The sequence below is a fragment of the Maylandia zebra genome, linkage group LG3 (genome assembly GCF_041146795.1).
Source record: "Maylandia zebra isolate NMK-2024a linkage group LG3, Mzebra_GT3a, whole genome shotgun sequence".
NCBI lineage: Eukaryota > Metazoa > Chordata > Actinopteri > Cichliformes > Cichlidae > Maylandia > Maylandia zebra.
The window spans coordinates 46,216,438-46,234,199 of record NC_135169.1 but is presented as its reverse complement, the minus strand read 5'-3'; the positions used below and the strand labels follow the sequence as shown (position 1 = coordinate 46,234,199).

The following is a 17,762-nucleotide window of genomic DNA, read 5'->3' as shown; positions in this document are numbered from 1 at the left end:
AGAAAGAATTGTTGGAAGCTCAAAAAGTGTTGGAGGAAGAGAAAATTAAAATACAGGAAGCAAAGAAAGAAATGGAAGATACAAAGAGTTACACTCAAAACATGAAGGAGGAACTGATGAAAGTGCAAGAGGAACTTGCAGAAGGGAAAATTGAGTTGAAGGTATTCAAGAAAGAAACGACGGTGACCAAGAAAGGCTGCAAAGATGAACTTAAAGAAATACAAAAGCACAAAAAGGAAGCTAAAGAGCTCCTCAAACACAAAGGGAAACTGGCCAAACAGCAGCTGAAAGAAACATTTAAAGATGCCGAGGAGCAGCTCAACAAAACCTTAAAAGAGCTGAAGGCAAAAGAAAAGCAAGCCGAGGACAGGAGGGGATTCTGGAGCAGACTGCTGAGAAAGAACTGACCCAGCAGCATCTTCCTCCTTCCCCCTCTCTCAACCTTTCTTTCACAAAAATCCCCCCAAACTTTACTTGGGACCTTTGTTTGTTTTTTAAAAACTCTATTCTGAATTCATGTACTGACATACAAAAATAAAATTGCCATAACTTGACCTCATGTTGCCTGCTTCTTTTCTTGTGTGTCTGTGGATGTAAAACAGTAACACACTTTCTGCTCTGTGTGTTTTTAATTGCAAATAAATGCAATATGTTTTCATTTTAAAATGCAGTGCAAAAAACTTCTGTTTTAAATCTTTTTTTTTTTTTTAGCAAAAAGCTTTTTTTTTTTTGCCTGTTGTGGAAGTTTTCCATTTAAATAAAGCCTGCAGACGAGCGGTGAGCGGTAGCTAACATTCTTTAATCAAAACACACAAAGAACAGACAAGCAAGCTTGATGAAGTCCCTGCATGACCGCGGGACAGACGGTCAGCAGAGTCTCCCTGAGCCTAGCATGGCTCTCAGTTAAATACCTTCTCCAGGAACAAAAGGCAGTACACAGCTGTTTCACACCTTAAGGTTCACACTCCCTTGCTTCCTACCAGAGTCCTCAAAGACACAAAAGACTCTTCCTGTGGAGTTGTCTGCTTCCCCCAACTTCCTTACTAGACCCCCAGCATTTGTCTTACTGTATGAGTGTGAGACATGTTAAAATCCAGTGGCACCAAGGTATCATACAATAAAATAATGTGATTAATGCATAAGTAAAAGAAATTCCTATACATGCCCCTTCCTGATTTCTTATGTTTTAACATGTTTGTTACACTTACATGTTTCCAATTTCAAATGTTAACACAGATGTTCAGAGTAAATACAGATTGTAGTTTTTCAAATGATGATTTCATTTAGTTTGGGGAAACAGCTCTCCAACTTTACCTCATGTAGAAAAAGTCATTTCCTTCTAAACCTAATAAGTGGTTTTGTCATCTAGCAAGAACTGCAGTCAAGCATTTGCAATAACTAATAAAAAAAAAGCACTTGGGACAATTGTGTTGGTGACAGCTTTTGTTATAATATCAATAATATTTCTATGAATATGGGATACTGTTACATGTTTGCATAGACTTTTGTGGAATATGGAGACACTCCTGGCATTATATGAGCAAAGTGAGACTCATTTTTTAGGGTTGGTGGAGATGAGTGTGAAGATCCAAACAATCCCTGTCAGTGATGGAGAAGCTTTGATGAAAATATTTGGTAAAAAGTTCACCAGCATGAAGGAAATGAAGTTTCAAACTTTCCTTAGGAGGAGCCCAGCACGCCTGCTTAAAGAATAGTAAGTGTGGCGATGTGGATGCTTGCAGCGACTGCTGTATAGAGGCCATCCTGCTACACATGAAACACATCAGAGTCATAATTGTTATTTTAGTCACGTGTTTGTTTATTATCCTTATTGTTTTATCTGGGACTGTTTGCAGACATCTCAGAGAGAGGAGACACCAGCATCTGAACAGAGACTCAAACCAGCAACCTGCAGCTCCCTGCTTGGCTGCTCCAGTTTTCTCCTCACTCATGTTGCCCACCAGTGATTTCTAGCTGCCCACCCACACAGCAGGCTAGAATATGCGCTGAGCCTCAGCACCCAATACTTGGACATGTTTTCTTTATTAAACAATGAACCAGACCCCAAAAAGTAAACAGCTGTTATTGCTAGGCAACGGGAGCAGCATTTGGAGATGCAGCACCTGACATTCCTGACCATGTGGGCGGAGCATGCATGAAATGGAATGTTTAGTAGAACTGTGCAACACAAGCACTTAGTTCCAGCATGTTTCATTGTATCCAGACACAGCTAGAGACACATCTACAGCAGCATCTCTGTGCAGGACAAACGACAGTTGACGAAGAAACATCGAAAACTTCACTTCACTCCTCTACAAAACGTTGGTTCCTTTGTTTAAAAGGCCAAAATGAATCAAGGGAGATCGAGAAGAGGATCGGCGAGTGCTTCACCTCACAATACAGTACAGCTGATTCATTTTAAATTTCAAATGATACAGGCTGAAAATGTCAAATTAAAAGAAGAGGCAGAAAAATCAAGAGGAGAAGCTAAAAATTCAAAGTTTGAAACTGAAGTAGTATTGCAGGAATTACAGGATGTGGGTCTCAAACTTAAAGGAGAGAAGATAAGAAAACAACAGGCAGAAAACGAGAATGAAAACATGAAGAAAGAACTGCTGCAAGCTCAAAAAGCATTGGAGGAAGAGAAAAGCACAGCACAAGAAGCCAAAAATAAATATCAAACTGCAAAGAAGGAGGCAGGAAATGTGATGCAGGAATTACAGGAGGTGCAGGAAGCTTTTGAGGAGGAAAAAAGCAAAATGCAGTTGGCAACACAAGACGCTGCAAATGTAATGGCTGAAGCTGAAACACTAAGGAAGGAATTACTGCATGTGAAGCAACAACTTGAAGAGGAGAAAAAATGTAAACACGAGACAGAAAATGAGATTGAAAATATGAAGAAAGAATTGTTGGAAGCTCAAAAAGTGTTGGAGGAAGAGAAAATTAAAATACAGGAAGCAAAGAAAGAAATGGAAGATACAAAGAGTTACACTCAAAACATGAAGGAGGAACTGATGAAAGTGCAAGAGGAACTTGCAGAAGGGAAAATTGAGTTGAAGGTATTCAAGAAAGAAACGACGGTGACCAAGAAAGGCTGCAAAGATGAACTTAAAGAAATACAAAAGCACAAAAAGGAAGCTAAAGAGCTCCTCAAACACAAAGGGAAACTGGCCAAACAGCAGCTGAAAGAAACATTTAAAGATGCCGAGGAGCAGCTCAACAAAACCTTAAAAGAGCTGAAGGCAAAAGAAAAGCAAGCCGAGGACAGGAGGGGATTCTGGAGCAGACTGCTGAGAAAGAACTGACCCAGCAGCATCTTCCTCCTTCCCCCTCTCTCAACCTTTCTTTCACAAAAATCCCCCCAAACTTTACTTGGGACGTTTGTTTGTTTTTTAAAAACTCTATTCTGAATGCATGTACTGACATACAAAAATAAAATTGCCATAACTTGACCTCATGTTGCCTGCTTCTTTTCTTGTGTGTCTGTGGATGTAAAACAGTAACACACTTTCTGCTCTGTGTGTTTTTAATTGCAAATAAATGCAATATGTTTTCATTTTAAAATGCAGTGCAAAAAACTTCTGCTTTAAATCTTCTTTTTTTTTTAGCAAAAAGCTTTTTTTTTTTGCCTGTTGTGGAAGTTTTCCATTTAACTAGCTTTTATATGCTATATGTTATGCAGCTTAAAAAGCAATACTAAGAGTCTGCAGTCATGCTCGTAGTTGCCTTCGTGTTTGCTAGTTTATGCTAACATGCGCACACTGACAATGCTAACACGCTAATGTGTAGCAGCTAGAGCTTTTTTTGACCCTTCACACTGTCTTAGGCTACGTTCACACTGCAGGTCTTAATGCTCAATTCCGATTTTTTGATCAAATCCGATTTTTTTGTCTGCTCGTTCACACTACAAATAAAATGCGACAGCAAACGTGCTCTAGTGTGAACGCTCAAAGCGGCCCGCATGCGCAAAAGAAGACGTCACACACAACACGCTCTGTTTAGACCCAAAGCAAACAGTATTGTTTGACTGATGGCCCTTAATATAAAGACTTCGGACTTTACGTTTCCAATTTTTGCATACATAATAATTACATTACATAATAATGTAAATAGCCTAATAATTATCCTTACTGCTGTTTAAGAGAGGAGCGGTGCTTCAAAGGATAGTTGCAGATTTCTGTCAGAATCTGAACATTATACAGTACAAATAAAATGTTCACGTTTCTCCAACGTTGTCTTCCCAGCAGTTTCACTGACATCTACACGGGATGGCCAGGAAGCGTTCGCGATGTCTTCTCGGGCGCTTCTCCGGAGCTGATAATTGGCATCTGTCTTGTGTCAGTTACGTAAAAGACGGATTTAATGCGACTTGACCGTTCAAACAGCAGTCGCTTTCTAAAACATCGGATATGTATCGGATTCAGTACCACATACGAAAGTGACCCAGATCGGATTTGAAAATATCGGATTTGTGCCGTTCACACTGTCATACCATGATTGGATATGGGTCGCATAGGGTCAAAAAAATCGGATTCACGCAGTGTGAACGTAGCCTTAAGCGTTTAGCATGTTAATGTGATAACATTTGGTAATTATAGCACAAAGCATTAACCCTCATCCTCTCAACATATTTAACATACACAGACTACCGACTGGGCTCTGTGTAGATCTCAACAATCATAACAGTTGCTACTACTAATCTGGACCATTTTGATTCCAATATAAAATAAATTGAATAAACACACAACCAGTCAGCCCAGCATGTCCTAGGTGGAGTTGTGTGCTTTTGACTGGTGTCCCAATTTAGAATCCATAATTAATCTAACCCCATGCATGGTTTAATATTTATTATAGCAATTACAATATGAGATTCAACTCAAAACCCCTCTTACTGTATAAGACAAAGAACAATGTGTTTTGCAAAGAAAGCACCTTCTAACCTGGAGGATATCTTGCCGCTCGAGTTTGTCACAAAAACACTTCTGTGAGAAGTTAAAAACTGTAGTAACAACCTCATAAATGTTTCAAAACCTGAGATTTATGCTGCGTATGTCACGAGTCACTGTGCAGCGTGGTTAATCTCTGCTAAAACAAAGCATGACTCTGTTTAGACACATCTGTCTTGTCTCTTTATAACATACAGAATGTGTCTTTGTGTGTCCTTGACCCAGGCAGGCTTCCTGCAGCTCCTCTAAACACTGAGTGACAGCAGCAAACTCCAAGCAGAGGGGTTAACGTTTACGTGATGCAGTAACATTTGACTTCTTCATTCTTTGTCTCACACAGCTGTTCCATGAAGCGAAACACATGTGCTGACACAATCTTTATATTTATATTAGGCCTCTTTTATTTTTGTGATAGGACGGTCGAACAGACAGACGGAATAACATGCAGGAAATGGACCAGGGAAGAGTCAAACCGCTGTTACAGCCATTCGGCATAAGGGTCAAACCACCAAATTATACTGAGACCCAGGCAGGATCTTTCTTCTTTCTTCTGCTCTGTAACTCACTTGCTTCGTAACAAACTAAACTTCATAATTAAACCAAAAGACTAGATTATGAAATGACAAATTTGAGGGATTTATGCAATCTATCTATGTCTATAAAATTAAGATTGTCACCTGTATTTTGCACATCCTTTGTATTAAATAAAGCATTTCTACTTGAGTGTGATGTATCCATGCCTTTTATCCCACTTATTAAATTTGGGGATGGAAAATGGTGGAGAGAGTTCATACCTTTCTTTTGAGAACAGTTATGCTGTGCTCCAACTTTTCTTTGCACCCACTAGATTCACATTGTTTTCATTCTTCATTATATGAAAACATGTAGATATCATGGATGCATATCATGTAACAGGCTGGCTGGGCACCACAGTGCACCTGTCACACTGGCACCATCACTACATATCTGCAGTCTATGTATATGGTCTATAGTTGTTCAGTGTGAGAGTCGATAACTAGCACCAGAATGAGGACGGCGTCAGTAAGGAAGCAGGACGTGTTACAGAAAGACAGCATGACAACAGATGGATAGGACAGTAAAAATGAATCAACTCCCATAGGAAGGCTGGTGCTGGTGTATGCATCCGTGTGTGTGCGTGTGTGCGTGTGCGTGTGCGTGCGTGTGTGTGCGTGTGTGTGTGTGCGTGTGTGTGGTAAGTAGTGGTCCACACGCCACCCACATTCCACAGCTTGTATTCATTACCTCAGATTCACGGAGTCCTCACTGTGACAAACACACACAGGCACATGTATGTACTGTACATTGGGACTGTAACTATACCATCATGTAAATATATCTATATTGAGTTTAACTCTTATTAGAGGGGAAAAAACATAAAAAACAAAATAAAAGAAATTTGCCCAAACTGCATGCTTGCTTCAAGATGTGGGAATAGAACATGTATGCATATATGTATGCATATGTATACTCTCTGTGAATGGTACTCATGGCCATTGATCAGTGGTTGTTGATCAATGGTCATGAGAATTTGCATAATTAAGATTAAGGAACTGACCTCCCAGCCCATTGTTCCTTCAGTGGGCTGGTTTCAGTCATTATGCAAATGTGCTGTTTATAAGATTTGGGGAAACCTGCAGTCAGCTGAGACTGAAGATGTCACTTGGATGAGTGACGAAACTTTTCTCCCACAAAACGCTACGTCCAGATGAACAGAATCAACTTTTGAACATGTATGCACTTTATAACAAGCACACAGAGTTTGGAATAGTATAAAGTTGTCTCATATCACCAAACATCCACAAAATTCTTATTCAAAAAAATTCTTATAAGCAACAAGTCTGATAGTCAACTGATAAGTGAAATCAAGTTACAGTGTGTTGCCTCATTTTTCACAGAACCGGATGAGGCAACAGACATATAGATGAATCATGTCTGTATTTCTATGATAGCACAGCCACCATCTCTCCCACATCTAACACGACAAAAGCCTCCTATGCCTCTATCACTCAGCACCAGCTTTCCCTTCCACTCATCTATTCTTCACTGTCCCTCGAGCTCCTTTCTGTGGGATTACCCCCTAATGCCAAACCTAAACAGAGGCTTAGTGGCTGGCGACTGTGGATGTGGGTGTGGGGCTTAGCTGGGGCTGAATGTGATGCTTTTGGAACAGGATGAGAGCTGTCCAGCACAAGATCTCATTCATGGGACTGTGAAGCTGGTTATGAGGCAAGACCCACGAGGCAAGGTACCAGCTGATTAGCCAGAATGAAGCAGGTAACATAAAGACATCATGTTTCTAAGCAACTACACTCTTTCTGGTTATCTTGAGTAGCTTATCTCACCCATTCTTAACTACTACCAATGACAGTATGAAGCAAAACATGAACAACCCTAAAACTGCATTATGACACGGCTTTAACATGCACACGCACATTCTAGTCATTTTATTAAAACAGTAAGCTGAGCATCTGGATTGAATTGTTGATGCATTTCAGAAAACATAAAATAATTACCAAAACTTGCTCAAATTCATCATCTGACAGTGATTATCATTGCACGTTCTGCAGTTCATCAGTGGTAATAGGTATTATAATGTTTCAGTCAGGACTACAGAAGCAGACCAGATTAGTGGAATCTCAGTCTCAACTCATTTGTATAGCGCCAAATCGCAACAACAGTTGCCTCAAGGTGCTCGCTAATGGAGATTTGCTGCATAATGCGGTTATGGCGTTAATGTCATTTTAACGAGATTGTTATAATGTTATAATCCAACTTGTGGAGATTTGAATATATATTCTGCATTTCAGTCATGCCTTTGAAGCATCCAATACATTCTGAATTAGTACGACAATTCAATTCTTAAAAACACCTTTAACACAATCTTATTAGATATGATATCAGAAGGCTCAAGGAGATGTGTTTACTGTTGCAGCCTTGACAGATCCTCTGAGCTTCTGCAATGATGGCTTTAACTCTGCCAACTCCAGCACACAGTGTACTTTACTATAATAGCTGATCTGGCACCAGATCCAACATTCACACTTTGGCACACTCTACAAAGGAGATTCATGCCCACACTGGCTTTTATTAATGTTAATAGAAATAGCTTTCCCCATCAGGATCTGCACATCTCAGCTTAGAAAGAGGCTGAATCAGGATGAATTAGCCTCAGGGTCAATACTTCAGCTCTGTGGTTCTTAATATTCGTGACAGGCGCTAGAACTTTTTGGCAGTCTGTCTTTATTTGATGATATAAACCAATACATTTAATCCCATCAAACATGTTACATTTTTGCCTGAAGAAAAATGAATATTTGTAAAAGTTTTCTGCTAGTGGAAAACTTTGTGTGGAGTCTGTCTTACCAACTTTGCTGATGTGCATAACACAAACTCCACTTATTTCTATTTCTTAGTTATTTAATGCCTTGAAAAAAAACTGCCCGCTCATTTTTTTCACAACCATTCACAGACCTATTCGCTGGTTAAGACTTGTTTTAATAGTTAAAGTTAGAATTTAGCTTAGGGTTGGGGAAAGGTTTCACCTTTATAGTTGTGATGTTTTTTGTTTGCTCAACCTGTGGCATTCAACCCTAACCCTATTCTGGTGCAATATGTCTTCTTTTTTTTTAACTTATATTAAAAACAATTCACTTAAATGTTGGTTTTCAGGGAAACAGAAAATATTAATTCTAACTGGCACCCATCAAAATATGTTCATATTCTTCCCAAAAGTACGTTTTGGTTGCTGTCAGAATGGAGTCGGGGTTGAGGTTGAGGATCAATGTCAGTACATTTTGATTCAGAGAGAGCCTTACAGCCATACCTGTACATTTATATATATGTGGGTTAGAGTTAAGCTTCTTCCACAAACACCAGAGCAGGCAGTATCCACATGATTTCTGCACAAAATCTGAGATCTGAGAGGAGCTAATCAAAATGACAACAAGCCAACTGCTGTTTCCTGGCAATAAACCAAAGAAGTTTGAAGTATATTGGCTCAGCGATTGTCAAGGAAGGTTACAAATAGATGAACAAAGCTTTTGTGAATTATTAATACGAAGAAAATGAAGTAGATATTTTTGGATACTCATACAATTTCATTTAGACACAGTCACACCTCTAATAGATTGCTTTTTTTCTTTGTCATACCTGCCTCGCCAAGGTAAGACAAGATCAGGGTTGATCTTGCGAATGAAATACTCTCCTCCCAGCTGTCGCCCATTGTAGCTTTGAATAGGTGTGTCATCAGAAGATTCCTCTTCCAAAAAGGGTTCCTCTGGTTTTGGCCTCATCATGCCAATGTATTTAGGCAGGAAATGTATGAACACCTGAAAAATCAAATGGAGGAATTCAGTGGTTTCACAGAGGTTTGTACTTTTGTTTCAAGCTGACCCAACTTAACCCAAGCATAAATTACAACTTTATAGAAGGTATCTGTTTTACTCTGTGGCTTTACATGTAATGTCACTTTTCAAACAATGAATTCAGACAAACTACAATCAACAACTACTTAATTTAACACACTTTTGCAAAGTGCCTAATCATAAGAGTCAGCAAAAATTCAGAAGCTAATTGCTATTAGATTGTTAACTTTGAATGTCAACACTCATTCAATTGTATCCATTTTTGCCATCTGTAAGTGGTGCATTTTTATGTCCTATCCAACCAAATTTCATACTGACCTTTGTATTTTTATCATATGCTTACATACTTTCAAATTATAGAATTATAATGTGCACAAAACCCTTTTTAATGAATCTGTGGAACGTGGTTTAGTAAATTCTCACCTGCTTATTCTGCTGTTCTGCTATTCTGGTAATGCAGTTAAACATAATGAACCTTTATTCATTAATTATCAATCACATTTCATGTGTATAATAATAAATTAACACTATACACCCCTCTGCGTTTTTTGATAATATTAACGCTCTAAAGTTTAAGGCATCATATTTAGGAAAATTAACCCAGTATTTTTTGGGAGAAAGACAAAAGTACTACTTCTGGGGGGGAAATGTGAAAAGTTGTTTTTTGTTGTCTGTTTGCAAGACTTGAAAGAACAATTTTCTAAAAACACAAATGAAATATTCTGATTGGCTAAAATTAGGGTTGGGCGGGGCTAGGGTAGTCACAGATGGCCCAGCAGTGTAAATGTGAGCTTACAGTTAGAGAAAAATAAACACTAAATAAAGTCTTCTTAACCCTCCTGTTATGTTGGCTGTCAAATTGACCCATTCTGGTGTGAAATGATCTACAGTATATTGTGTACTACAACGTCTCTGGAGACTCAGTATTTTCTCCCATTTCATAATGAGTGCTGTCAGATGGGAGACAGATACAGTGACAGTTATTATTATCCCATAAAAAAATAATAATGTTAAAGAGGTTTTTTTAATAATTGGTGTCATGAAAAACTATTATATTTTATATATAGGTCTTTCCAGCGTACTTTTAAAAAAATGATTTACATTTTTTTGTAAAAATATATTCTCATTGAACCATGACCTATAAGACCGTAACTAAACATGCCCTGGGTCAGGAACACAAAACACATTGCTGCACCTGAGAAACTGACATCACAGGACAGTTAAATTACATATAAAGTAACCTTTATGATATCCTCAAAGTTTAAGTATATTCATAAAAAAAATTATATGTGATCCATGATTTCAAATTCTTACATAAACATTTTAGATGATTATTAAATACCTTTCGGACCCAGCTTGGCATGATGTGTGTGCTGGGTGTTCGGTGATGCAGGTTGAGGACTACCACACTTAGGATGACAGAGAAGGTCACCAAGATCATAGTGAACATGACGTAGTTGACAATAATTGGGATGCCGAGGGAAGTCTCTGGGACCTTGTCAGCCAGCAGCAACATGAAGACAGTCAGAGCAATGAGGACGGAAATGGAAAGAGTCATTTTCTCTCCTGTAAAGAAAAGGGACAAGTTGACAAATTAATTATGACAGTAAGGTAGAAAACATTTTGTCTGTAGACAGTGTTATACTAACAAGAGCAGAATTCAAGACATTAAGGAACTTGCTATCAAGAGACTTGCTGATATTTATCAGACTCAGGCTGATTTCCATCAATTTCAGGGTTTAGCAATTGGCTCTAATCTGGTTATACACTGAGGTACTATATCAAACTGCTATCTTTTAGTCAGTGGTATCTTAGGCCGAGCAGCCTGCTAGGTTTGTTATACACTTGTAAAAACCCTGAAGCTTTCCGTTGAATATGTTCTGCTGTTTTGTTTGTTTTTTCATTGGCAGTGAAGCATTATTATGAAATGTGTCTGCAAAACGACAGTTAATAACAGTGATCCATCATTCACCTTCAATGTATTGTAGATCAATACAGTTCTTTAAAGGTCGCCCTGACTTACAGAGCAGCTCAAATTAGACACATGCTTATTGTCATGAGATTAGGCAGTTTTTCACTTCCTATGCTTGCTCTTGGCAATGATGTGTAGTCATAATGTCACAACATGTCACATGTGCTGACCTGCTCCAGGAGGCAGGTAGAAGACAAATATAGCCAACACGCTGGTGAGGATACAGGGCACAATGATGTTGATGATGTAGAAAAGAGGCTTCCTCTCTATGATGAGATAGAAGGTGATGTCCTCATACAGGTCCTCCTTAACGTTCTTTCTTGTTGGTTTGTGACAAATGGCCCATTCACCATTCTCTGTCCAAGGTGAGGCGCAAGGAGAAGAAGTTAAATGTAAAGAGGATTTATTCTAAATCAGACACAGTCTGGTAAATAAAAAATGAAGCCACTTAAAAAAATGTACGTACAGAACACGTAAAGCACAGGTGTCAAACTCCAGGCCTCGAGGGCCGGTGTCCTGCAGGTTTTAGATATGTCCTTGATCCAACACAGCTGATTCAAATGGTTAAATGACCTCCTCAACATGTCTTGAATTTCTCCAGAGGCCTAGAAATAAACTCATCATGTGATTCAGGTGTGTTGACCCAGGGGGAGATCTAAAATCTGCAGGACACCAGCCCTCGAGGCCTGGAGTTCGACACCCTGTTCACAAAAACAGGACAAATACTGAAAAGCATCACTACGTGCACCAACCAGTGAAAGCGTTCTCATCTATTACAATCTCTTGGATCTCTTTGCCGTCATCATCCAGAAAGTATTGCAGGTCAACCTCAGAGGAATCATAGGTGTACGAGCGGAAAATCATGCTGCAGTTTTGCCAGTCAAATGGGAAGTACGCCACCTATAGATTGTTAAAGTCAACATATCATTTTGAAGATGACTCTCAAAAAAGCTCCAAGGAGGAACCGTCTATGCACTGGTACTGTTTCAATGGAAACGAGCTTAGACTGTACCTCTATAGAGCAGGAACTGCGGTAGATGGCGGGTGGAAGCCAGTTAACAGTGCCGTCACTGTAAACCAAGACGTTGACGTACAGAGCCACATCAAACTGGCCGTCATTACTGAAGGAAGAGAAACGTGACATTTATTGAGGCAAAGTATCTATCCTATCACAGCATCAAACAAATACCAATGTTGGTGCTGATCAATCTGACACGATGTGGCGTGTCCAAACAAATACTATGATTGGTTTGATTATAATCCAAATAGACAAATTAAAAAGTTCATCTTGACAGGAAGTCAGGGGATCATTGAACTTATTATAAATCATCCAAGAAGAAACATGATAGTACTACTCACTACTTGAGATATTCTAAGTCTTGGCCAAATGTGGTGGACCAACCTCGTCTTTAGGGCAGGCACTCTGTTAGTCATGATGCAAGATGTTGTAAGTGTGAGTGCAGTCAGGACACTCACTTGTTTATGAGGTAGATGTCAGGTCGCCACACCTTGTTGGGAGGAATTCTCAGAACATTAATGTCGTCATATTCAGCTGGGTTCCAGGACAGCCTGTAGTCTGTCCATTCCTGCAGGGATGAACAAAAGGAGAAAGGCAAAGTGAATCACGAAAAAGAGTAAACAGCCGAACAGACAACAGGTGATGTCCCTGTCATTCCCATCTTTGATTCTCCAGCATTTGGCAAGTCATTTAATCCCACTGACATAAACATTCACAATCAAGCACACATACTGTCACAAACAGAGCAGCCATCCTGAAATCTAATCAGCGAGGGCGAGGGAGTGAACTGAGACAGTGAGTCAGAGAAAAAGAGAGATAAAACATGAAATAATTTGTAGTTATGAAAAGTGACAAGTCCGTTTGAGGGCAGAGCGAAGGAGCACAGGAGAGAGGCATCAGAGCAAGGCTCACTAATGAAGATGAATGTTTTCATGCTCATACCAGATTCATGAACACGTTAGTCGTCATCTCGCCGTTCTTCTCATTCTGCAGTGGGATAATAACAGGGAGAGGGGTGGACGTATGTACATTAGTGATGCCACTATATCTTGTTGTGTATGACAGTACCATTACTTTCAGACCTCCTCTATTGAAACTAATCGAGACAGATGAGTGTGATCCTGGTTCTATTCAAACTCAGCAATCAAATTACATTTTAGGTAAAAGATAGAGTGCGAATGTATTTTAGACATGGTGTAGAAGCATACAATGCTATGAAGTAATTGTTTCCTTCCTTTCTTTAGCATATTTTTTTTCACAGTTACATATTTCCAATCATTAAAATAATTATATTATTAGATAAAGAAAATAAATACAAATTGTAGTTTTACCCGGTGCTATGTAAAGAAAAGTAATTGCCCCTTAAATCTAATTACTGGTTATGCCCTCCTCAGCAGCATGAACAGCAATCAAGCGTTTGTGATAACTGGCAAAGAGTCTTTCGCAACACTGTGTAGAAATTTAAACCACTCTTCTTTGCAGAATTGTTTTGACTTGGCCACAGTAGAGGGTTTTCAAACAATGCATGGCAAGTTTAAAGTCTTTCAAAAGCATCTTAATTGGAAATAAGTTCAGACTGCTTTCTTTGAGCCAGTCAGAGTTGGACTTGGATGTATTCTGGATCATTATCCTCAAATATGCTTCAGCATTGGACATTGTTCCACCAATTACAGCAAGTCATCCAAGCCCTGAAGCAGCCCTGGACCATCACTTTACCCCTACCATGTTTGACTATTGGTACGATTATTTTCATGAATTCTGTTAATCTTACAACAGATGTAACTAGACTCAGACCTTCCAGAAAGTTCCATTTTTGTCTCGTCAGTCTACAGAAAATATGTTTCAAGGACAATGTGAGATGAGCCTGTGGTGTCGTTGTTGTTGTTGTTTTTGGTCAGCAGTGGTTGTTGTCTCCTCAGAACTCTCCCTGGATGCCAATTTTTGCTCATTCACTTTCCTATTGTTGAAACATGAACACTAAACTTAAATATGACAAGTAAGGCCTGCAGGTCTTCAGATACTGTTCTGGGTTCTTTTGTGATCTCTTTGATGAGTTGTCAGTATGGTCTTGGAGTAATTTTGTTAGGTCAACCAGTTAGAAATGGCTTTGATGTCAACGACTTTGTATGTCAATGGTTTCATTAGATCCTGGCATGTTGTGCTGCTGTTTGAGATCTTTTAGCTTACTTCATTTTGTCAGAGTTTCCATTTAAGTGATTTCTTCATTTGAGAGATCACGTAGGGCCAAGTAAGTTTGGATAGTCTTGTTACAGATTAAGAAAGGGATTTGGCATTTCATTTATTGTGCTGTAATATTTTTGGATTTGAAATAGCTAAAAATTTAGTTTAAACTGGTACATATAAAGCCAGCCCTATCCGGAATCCTTAACTGGTAGGATGTAGAATATTTTGTTTGCATGTCTGAGGGAATATTTATGTTTATGTTGTTCATTTACCAAGCTGACAAGCTGAGAGAGGGTCATCCCCACCCGCACCGTCACCTTATCCTCCCAGTAACGAGCTGGTCTCACTTTCATGTTGTAGTTTTCAAATAGCTTCTGATGAAGCCTTCTCTCTGTTTCAGAGGCTCCTGCAAGAAGGCATGAATGCAGACACATAGTATAATGAAGAGAAAATGATAAAAAAAAAAAAAAACATCTGCAAAAGGAACAGCAGTGATATTAAGAACAAAAATGCAACAAAGAAAAAGGAAGGATGAAAATCTGGTGAAGGGAAGAAGTGGTAAAATAAAGAGAGACAGCAAGGCCTTAGAGATCCTATAAAACAAATAGATCTTTCAATGTGAAATTTTGCATTTTATACATGAAATCACAAAAAAAGAAATGGCACTGGAGTCACAAATGAAAATTCTGCAGTGGCATAGATGGCAGTTATCTCACCAATGCCCTTAAAGAGTCCGTCATCAGGCCTGTTGTTTCATATTTAACTATGCAACTGTAGTAACTGTGCAGGCTACTACAGTTACATAGTTGTAGAAAATTAGAAATGCCTCATCCATGTTTTTGCGTCTTCCAGATTTGTGTTTTACTCTAGTATTAGCAAGCAGAAGATGCAGAAATCTGAGCTCTTTACTTTACATTAGAAGAAGATGACCGGACTTTTTCATCTATGTTCTAAAGTTATCATTCTGTTCTGTCACATAACTACAGTGATAGATCCTCATATCAAACCTGGACAAGTCTCAAATAATGATGTCAGTGTGTGTTTAAGTGATCTCTGTGTGCCAACAGCTCTGTCTCTCATCCACTAGTTTCAACTGTGAATCTTACAAAACAGCAGAGCTGGGAATTAGTATAATGTCTATAAATGCATGTAAATGTTGTATAGCCTATTTTATTACAAATTAAAATAAAACATTGACCTTAGATCTATTACCACTTAAAAGTTTTACGTTTGTTAGATTGTCAGTCACTTGCATACTTTTGGCATGTTCAAAGGTGCTATAGAAGTAAGGTTTAATTGACTAAAAAAAAAGCGAAAGGCTTGAACAATTCTTAGTGTATGTGAGTGAGATAAAGTTCAACACAAGCAAGTCACATGTTGATTTGTGGATTTGAGTCACTGACACCAAACCACAGCATGTTTGCTCTTCAGGAATCACTGAGTCAGGCCTGCAGTGGTTTGAGGTTCAGTTCCCACTGAGATTAGCTACGCTAAAAATATCATCTAATCTATATTGTGGACAGACCGCTGCGCTGTTATGTTGTTCATACTCAAACACGTATCAGCAGGCTACTTATTATTATTAGTTAGAATTTACAATTATTCTGAATATCAATACTGCATTTGTGAGATATGGTCGATTTACATGAGCAAATAAAAGTGATAGATCTAAAGTTTATGATTATAAAGGGGCAAAAGACATAACAGCAGTGTGAGATAAGGCAGGATAGGCCCCAAAACACAACTTTATTGCTGGAATTACAGAATACAAACTTAAACCGGGAATATGCTAGGAGTCAAACTAACACACAGGCAGAACACACAGCCAGGGAATGAGGGAGAGCACGACAAAACACACAAGGAAATGCAGACAGGATAAACACAGGGAATCAAGGCAGAGTGGAAACACCTGGGAAACACAGCTGGATAATAATCTAACAGGCGAGTGAAGCAAACCATGAACCATCAGTTTTACTTCATGAGGATGAAGCACACTGTCAAAATAAAACAGGAAGCATGAGAAACACACACTGAGATTCAGACTGACTAACTACAGGGAACTGGGGAACGAGGGAGCAAGACAAGACATGGAGACACAGAGTGACGGCAAGAGAGCGAGGGACAGAACTGAACATACATAACAAGACATGATAGACTCCACAGGTAGGCAGCACAAACGCTAGGTCAGAGACCCAGGACCATGACAATCATATTTTTAACTATGCTTTTTAGGAAATCCATCCTTCTACTTGTGCCGTCACAGATCTCCAGGTAAAGTTTGCAGAAAGTGTCTAAAACTGTCAACGCAAATCTAAGCTGAAGATGTAGGATCTTGATTTGTATATGCATGTCATGGTGTGTACTTCTTGTATACTTGTGCCCAGGCACCTAAATTAGTAATGAAATCTATAATGTCATCATACAAACACATTACACAAGTTTTACAAATACTGTATACTTAATGAACCGAGGCATAAATTAAAATTTGTAATCAACTTAATTTATTTACTGTCATACTGTTATACTGTATCCAACATCTGTTGAAAAGAAAGGATATTTGAAAACTGGAAATCAGCCTATGCTGGAGCTCAAACCAGGACATGAATGCATGTGTCAGATTAACACACATAAAGGAGATTTCGCTCAACCCAAAGCTGTTTTGTTCTTAGTTTGTGTCCGTGAGGAGACAATTATGATAAACATGAAGAAATATTAATCAACATCAGTTTCTTAAATGCCAAAAGAATTGTTCTGAGGGAAAAAACAAACCAAACCAAAAGAAACACAGATAAAGCCATGTTAAACTTTCCACTAGAAAGGAGAAGATATGTAAAAAATAAAGTTTTCATAGGTTTGGTTCTTGAAAACAAAAATATAAAGAAATTAGGGGCGGCTCAAAACGTTTGCGCAGTACTGTAAATTAACTGCATCAGTAGAATTGTACTTAGACATTATTATTATTATTATTATTATTGTCATTTAATCTCTGTCAAGTTATAATGTTTTAAAAAGACAATGTCTTAGAAGTCATGTATCACAGAAAGCTCAGCATTAGGGACTCTTTCTTTCCAAATATGCGATTAAACAGCATGTGGCAAAGACAGAGGACAGACGGGACACGCAGGAGAGGCAGGGCAGGTGCTGGTGGTGTACGATGGGTAGCAAAGGTGACTGAGCTAATGTAATTGATATGTAGTAAGGGAATAGGATCAAAGGGATGGCTGAGATACCAGCTCCATCGGGGACAAAATTAGATT

The 17,762-nt window shown here is 38.8% G+C and overlaps 1 protein-coding gene across 1 annotated transcript in view; it reads right to left on the bottom strand.

Moving 5' to 3' along the window:
- chrnb1l (cholinergic receptor, nicotinic, beta 1 (muscle) like) overlaps positions 1-17,762 on the bottom strand; it is a 31,771-nt gene that overhangs the window by 12,565 nt on the left and 1,444 nt on the right. Inside the window, exons 2-9 of the mRNA XM_004571043.2 lie at positions 14,778-14,911; positions 13,264-13,308; positions 12,780-12,889; positions 12,316-12,424; positions 12,056-12,203; positions 11,474-11,659; positions 10,674-10,897; positions 9,117-9,295 (exon numbers count right to left, since the gene is read on the bottom strand). Of these exons, the coding sequence (XP_004571100.2) occupies positions 9,117-9,295; positions 10,674-10,897; positions 11,474-11,659; positions 12,056-12,203; positions 12,316-12,424; positions 12,780-12,889; positions 13,264-13,308; positions 14,778-14,911 (1,135 nt within the window). The remainder of the gene's footprint in view (positions 1-9,116; positions 9,296-10,673; positions 10,898-11,473; positions 11,660-12,055; positions 12,204-12,315; positions 12,425-12,779; positions 12,890-13,263; positions 13,309-14,777; positions 14,912-17,762) is intronic.